Source organism: Schistosoma mansoni (assembly GCF_000237925.1).
Source record: "Schistosoma mansoni, WGS project CABG00000000 data, supercontig 0164, strain Puerto Rico, whole genome shotgun sequence".
Lineage (NCBI taxonomy): Eukaryota > Metazoa > Platyhelminthes > Trematoda > Strigeidida > Schistosomatidae > Schistosoma > Schistosoma mansoni.
In genome coordinates this window covers 68,253-74,280 of record NW_017386053.1, presented here as the reverse complement: position 1 = coordinate 74,280, position 6,028 = coordinate 68,253, and the positions used below count along the sequence as shown (strand labels likewise).

General features: G+C 34.4%; 1 protein-coding gene across 1 annotated transcript; it reads right to left on the bottom strand.

Annotated features, from left to right (window-relative positions):
• Positions 1-2,174: 2,174 nt before the first annotated feature.
• On the bottom strand, positions 2,175-6,028 carry Smp_094920 (hypothetical protein; the record flags this gene model as incomplete). The annotated part of the gene is made up of 8 exons (XM_018797520.1): positions 2,175-2,421; positions 3,641-3,708; positions 5,080-5,150; positions 5,186-5,300; positions 5,331-5,604; positions 5,640-5,769; positions 5,806-5,894; positions 5,972-6,028. 8 exons carry the CDS (start codon positions 6,026-6,028, stop codon positions 2,278-2,280), a joined length of 948 nt encoding a protein of 315 aa, XP_018646772.1. The 3' UTR covers positions 2,175-2,277.

The window sequence follows — 6,028 nt, the reverse complement described above, 5'->3', positions numbered from 1 at the left end:
TGGATATATTTCCCTGTCCATGTAGGCGTTCTATATACAGAACGTTTGATGCAACCATCGCACAATATCTCGGATTGGTTAGGGTTAAACATTAACACCGTAAGACGCACGACCAATCGACTAAAGGTCAAGCGTTCGCGTACAGGACCATAGGACTTGAGTTTTGACCCCCACGTGCGGTGTCGAGAGTGCGCACTACCGACGAGTTCCATACTAGGAAGAAATGGCCGTCCAATGCATCCAGATTTCCAATATTATTTTATTGTCTATTTTCTCGAATTTTGTCCCATTTCCTATCTTTAAGGATTAATTCAAGCTTTCGTAACTGCTATCACTACTGGTACACCTGCCATCAAATTGTCAGTTTGTATTGTTGAATTATGTAGCCTATTTCGTTATCACTGACTGATGAACTGCCTTGATAGGTTTAATATTCGTCATATGCAAATAAATGTAACGGTGTGTATGTTATAGCCTGATGAAAATCTATTTGAAAACAGTATTTTCCCCTCATATATTCTGTTGTGACACTGTGAAATTATGTAATCAAATTGAGATGTTGCGAGTAGTAGTTTTGAACATCCACATTAACTTTTATTTGTTGTCCCTCCACTCATTTAGGCTCACTCACTGAAACATGTTAAATATGGACCTTTCTATGATTATTAGTCGAAAGCCAAGTCGAAAACATTTAGATCTATATAGGTATCAATACCATAGTTAGACCTGACAGTTTTAAATAAATTAAGCATTGGGTAGAAACTTAATGATAAACATATTTTTTGTTACATCCCAATGGGTAGAAAAATTGCATTTCAAACGTTTCAATTTCCGTATAGCCAAGGCTTCAATAAACCTTAGTCCGTGAAGGCTTTTGTACAACACTATATTGCTGACTTCATATCAATTTTATGACGTTTCAATCAAATGTTTCGCAATAGAGGAAGATGTCTGTTTATCCTGTTATCTTATTTGACTATTGGGGTTCATTTATTTCTGCAGCCATTTAGGTATGTGTTCCGCCACCCTTAATTGCAGATCACGATTGCTCCTCCCTATGTACGTGCTCCCGCACATACATGTAAATCGATGGACACAATCAATTTATGTGTTCAAAAACATTTTGCTTTTACCCTTAACCTACCCTGGTAATGCTGATTTATTATCCAGAGTGGTTATCACGTTCTTTCTGTGTACTTTATTTATTTTCTTTCTTTGTTACGGCTTACCTTTAACCTGTCTAGTTGACGTTTTAAGTTTCATATAAAAATGTCATAACAAGTATATGTGTGATCACATTGTTCGGAATGTATTGCGCAAATATATCACATGATTTTGATAACCTTCGTCTTCTCATTGCATTGTCGAAATTTATCAAAGTGACTAATTGTTTTAAATTTCTGAAAATAGGACGAAAATGTTTATGGCCTTATTTATCTTCGAGAATTTTGATTGCTTCCTAGCAAAGGTCAACTAACATTGCCAGTTACGTGGACATAAACAACAAGGGAAGTAGCACGAATCTACATTCGTCTAAGTGGCCACACCACATCAGCACAAGGCAAGATTAAGCATAGAAGACATGGTTCAGGACTTGCTTACGCCTGTTACCCCTCGGTTCAGGAAGAGACAAATAATTCCCAGAATAAAACAACTTTAAAACCCAAGATATCAGGAGAGACAAAAATGCATCTGAGCTACGTCACTCAATATCTGTACATACTAGTCACACAGATTCCGATTACATACTCTTCTCTTACTAAAATACTTATGATCGACAGTTAATGACTGTGTCAAGTGCTGGTTTGGGCGTTCCTAATATTTGTCCAGCCAATATTGTGCCTCGTGGTAAGCTGTTGTTAGGGGTATGTAATATGAATCACAAGGACTTCATTCAAAGATTAGCAGCCTCATGAACCGGTTTATCACCTTAATCTTGTACCCAATGCCTAATCTCACTACTATTTGCTCAAATGTCGCGATTTACGCGGGAAATGCTTTGAAGACACATGATCAAATACAGGTATGGTACGAGATCTTTGTTAGGAATGTTAATTAGTCGCTATTAATAACTGAAATGTTTGTTAAAAATATAATCATTTCTTTATGTTCTTCATACATTTGGTGCGCAACTATTGCAAAACCTCTCCTCTAAAAAACTGGACGATAATTTTCATGAACGTGTTCTAATAATTTATTACAAAAATATAAACAATATTTTCGGTTTAAACGAAATGTTCATTACATGTGTTTACATGAAGTATCATATTTCTATAATCAATAGTATATGCAACGTGTCCTGTGCATTGGAATTTTGGCATCGATTTCATCAGCATGAGAGCGTCGATAGTTCCAAAGGAAATTGTCCACCATAACTGAATTGCAACTAATATTCTTACTATTTAAAGACTTGACAATATTCTGAAGGAAAAAAAACAGATACAATATTAACTATGAAATATTCTTTGCAGTAATTCTCACTTCCCAGCAATTCCATGGATTTTCTATTGTATAGTCAGGATGAGCGTATGAGAAAAAATCATCAAACAGTTTTAGTGAAAATAAATAAACATGTTGTCAACATAGTTTATCCGATTTTTTTCGACCATTACAGAATACATTCTACTTCACAATAGATATGTACCATAACAAAAGAATTAGCAACTGGAACTTTCCTGTTAAACTGAATGTTTAAAATACAGCTCGAAAGAAAAAAACTTTATGGTAGAAAACTATTAGGGGATTACCTCTTTTAAAGTCCAAGTGATAACAGGGTATTATTAATTTACCAAATACATTTTTATCAATTTGATTTTTAGGCTAGTATTACTACCTGATGGATTGTAAATACGTAGAACGAGGTTTGGACCTATTGAAAGGCCAACGCTTTAGCCACTAAGCCAGCATTTATGTAATTCGATAATTAATTCAAAAGGCACTTAATCGACCGAATACAGCTGTTACAGTCAATGTCAAGCGTGAGAACAGGTTTAGTAAAAACAAAATCTTGCTTTGTTACATATCCTTATCTGACTATAATGGGAACAAATAAAAGATCACACAGTACCATGAAATTACAATTATCATGTTAAAGAGTAGGTATGTAAATTGCGGCCATGAATTGGTGCGAATAAAAATATCATACATACCATCTCAACTTTGCAAATTATGGGTCTTATATTACAACGAACAACCGATAAATTGAAAACTGTTTGTCAAGTGTACTGAGATACAAATGATCACAGAAAGATTATATAAATACTAACTGAAAAACTATTTTGAGGTAGGATAATTGAAGACTGATTTGCCGCGTATATCACTTATGTGTCTATAAATGCAGCGTGGTGTGAATGTGACTAGACATTCGATGTATAAATTGAACTAGACCGAATATAAGTGAATACCGGTAACTAGTAATCCAGTTTCAACATAGAATATCACACTTATTTCTGAACATCGTATCATTTTATTTTACAGTTACTTCTCCAAGATCAACAAGTTTAAAAATATGAAAACATCTTTTTAAAACATTCTTTTAGCAGTCCTAATTTGATAAAATTGGAAGGCACCTTACGGTGATTTCAGAATTTTACCTTAATGTTACATAGACTGTTTATCAAAAAATTCAGGAATCACTTACGTGCACAGCTAGTATTGTGGCTGCTCGAATTTCAACCTCTAATTCGCTTCCGTTTGCAATTTCTTCACCTAGATGAAGAATACATAAGTAGATCAAACAGCTGTTTACTGTTTTTTTAAGATATTTCAAAATATAAGTTGAACATTGTGCGGTTGAGAGGAAGTTAAGATTCAATCCTTCATAGTTGAAGTTCGAGGACATCGATGTGACAAAAACAGCACACGGAATGTGTTATCAAATTTTAGTTTAGTTGATACCAAAAGCTATGGGATATTAATGAGCTCTGATACTAGTCACTAAGATCTATTGCTACGTGGTTCATCAGGAAGCATTTAATTCGAAAACAATGCTCACGACAGGCATTCGAATTTTTTGGTTTTGAACCACGTTTCTTGAGGAAAATTACAAACCAGCTAAACAATCAGTTTTACAACAACTCAGTATATTTCAATAAAGGATACCTACGCCTGTGAATAAAAGCAAAATTTTCGAACTAGACTGAATAGAGTCTTAACCAAAGCTCATTTATGACTAATCGGACAGAAGCTATTAAAATCCAAATAAAGTCTGTTTCATGTTTAGATGAATAAACCTTTGAATTCAACCATTTCTTTAGATCGACAGATTCTTTTTAATTTTCTCAAGTACTAGAAAATGTTATTATTGCTGATAAATTCTTGGTTTCATTTGATGACATGATTTTTCACTGCGATTTCATTAGAATGAGCCATAGAAATAATATGTGGACACATTGACCTTTCTCTACCAAAGAATAACTTCAAACAGCTCTTACTAATATGTACAAGAGATGTACAATTCCCGTTCAACAACCCCTTTTAACGTCAAGTTGATCCAATAGCTATGGAGAGTCCGTTAGGCTCAATTTCGGAAGATATATTTATGGCCGATCAGAACAGATAAACAAGACGATAATTAGCAAGAAAGCCCTGTATATCATACATGTTAATAACACATTCGTTCACCGCAATCGTCACAAACGCACTGAATCTTCTTAATCATGTACATTCAAATATACGATGTACATTGAAGCATGAGTTGGACCATAAGTTTTGCTTTCTAAACCTAGGTATCCAACGTAATGAAAATGGCGGAATTCAAAGACTTGCTCATCTAAAGGACACATGGAATGGACTTTGTTTGAATTTTAATAGCTTCCGTCCAATGATTTAAAAACGGAGAACGGTTTTTTGTTCGTGACAATAATAAAACTGCTGTAACTGCTTTATTACCATTGTCTCAGTAATTTAATTAGTTAACTACTTTACAATCAACACAGTGGACTCAGAAATCAAACATGTAACGTAAAATGTCTAAAAATGAATACTGATAATTAAGTATAAATGCAATAAGTTTGAACCTGTTAAAGATATAAAAAAATTATTATGAACAAGAGCCACAACTATGTAAAAAAACAGTACCATTATGTATCTTTTTTGTTAGATCCTCACTGTATTCTATTGCACCAAAATAATGTAACACTTGTGGAACTCTAAATGATATTTTGTATGTAGGAAAAGCTGGTACCTGTAGTCGGCAAAGGCAGTAATCTCATCTATATCGTGGAAATACCCAAACCCTTTGCCCTCAAAACAGTACCATAAATCACCAACCAAAATCTGAGCACGTTTTAAGAATGACACTAAAGAATTAAAGAAATGAAACTAAATACCGTGCTTTCCTTTGTATAAGCTATAATCACGGAAAGAAGGGAAATAATCACACAATAATTTTAGAAGCTTTGCTGCAGAATTTTCACATGAGGACAGAGCATTTTTAAATGACCCATCGAAATTCTCGAGTAAAGTTTTTCCAGCACATCTCAGAGCATTTAATCTTTCATCAAATAATGGTATAGGCTCAGCGGTATGCGAACGAAATATGTATCTCAACTGATCCTCTGTCACACTTTGATAAACTTCAGGATTTAACAGGTCTACTCCTTCCTAAAAACACAAACGAATAAAATTCCTCGACTTACATCGATAGCTCGATTAACTGCTGCACAGAGGGCCCAATAACCCGTATAAACTTTATTGCAGTATGGCACTTCAAAATTAACATAACTGTTACTCCAAAATGAAAAGTTAAGTAAAGAAGTCACAAATATCCTAGATGGCCACAGATGTTAATACGGTAAAAATTACCATTCAATTGATCGTTCATCAGCAACATTAGGAGTTAGTTCCTGATTGATCCAAGACTTCGTATCAAACGGGGAATACTTTTCGCACACCTTAATCACTTATCATAATACTATTTTAACTCAACCATTTCCACTAGACGTTGAATGTTCTCTACGTTAATGCTCACGTGCTCAGCATTTTGCATTACAAACAACGATGAGGAGAGAGGTGCCAAGTATTCCAT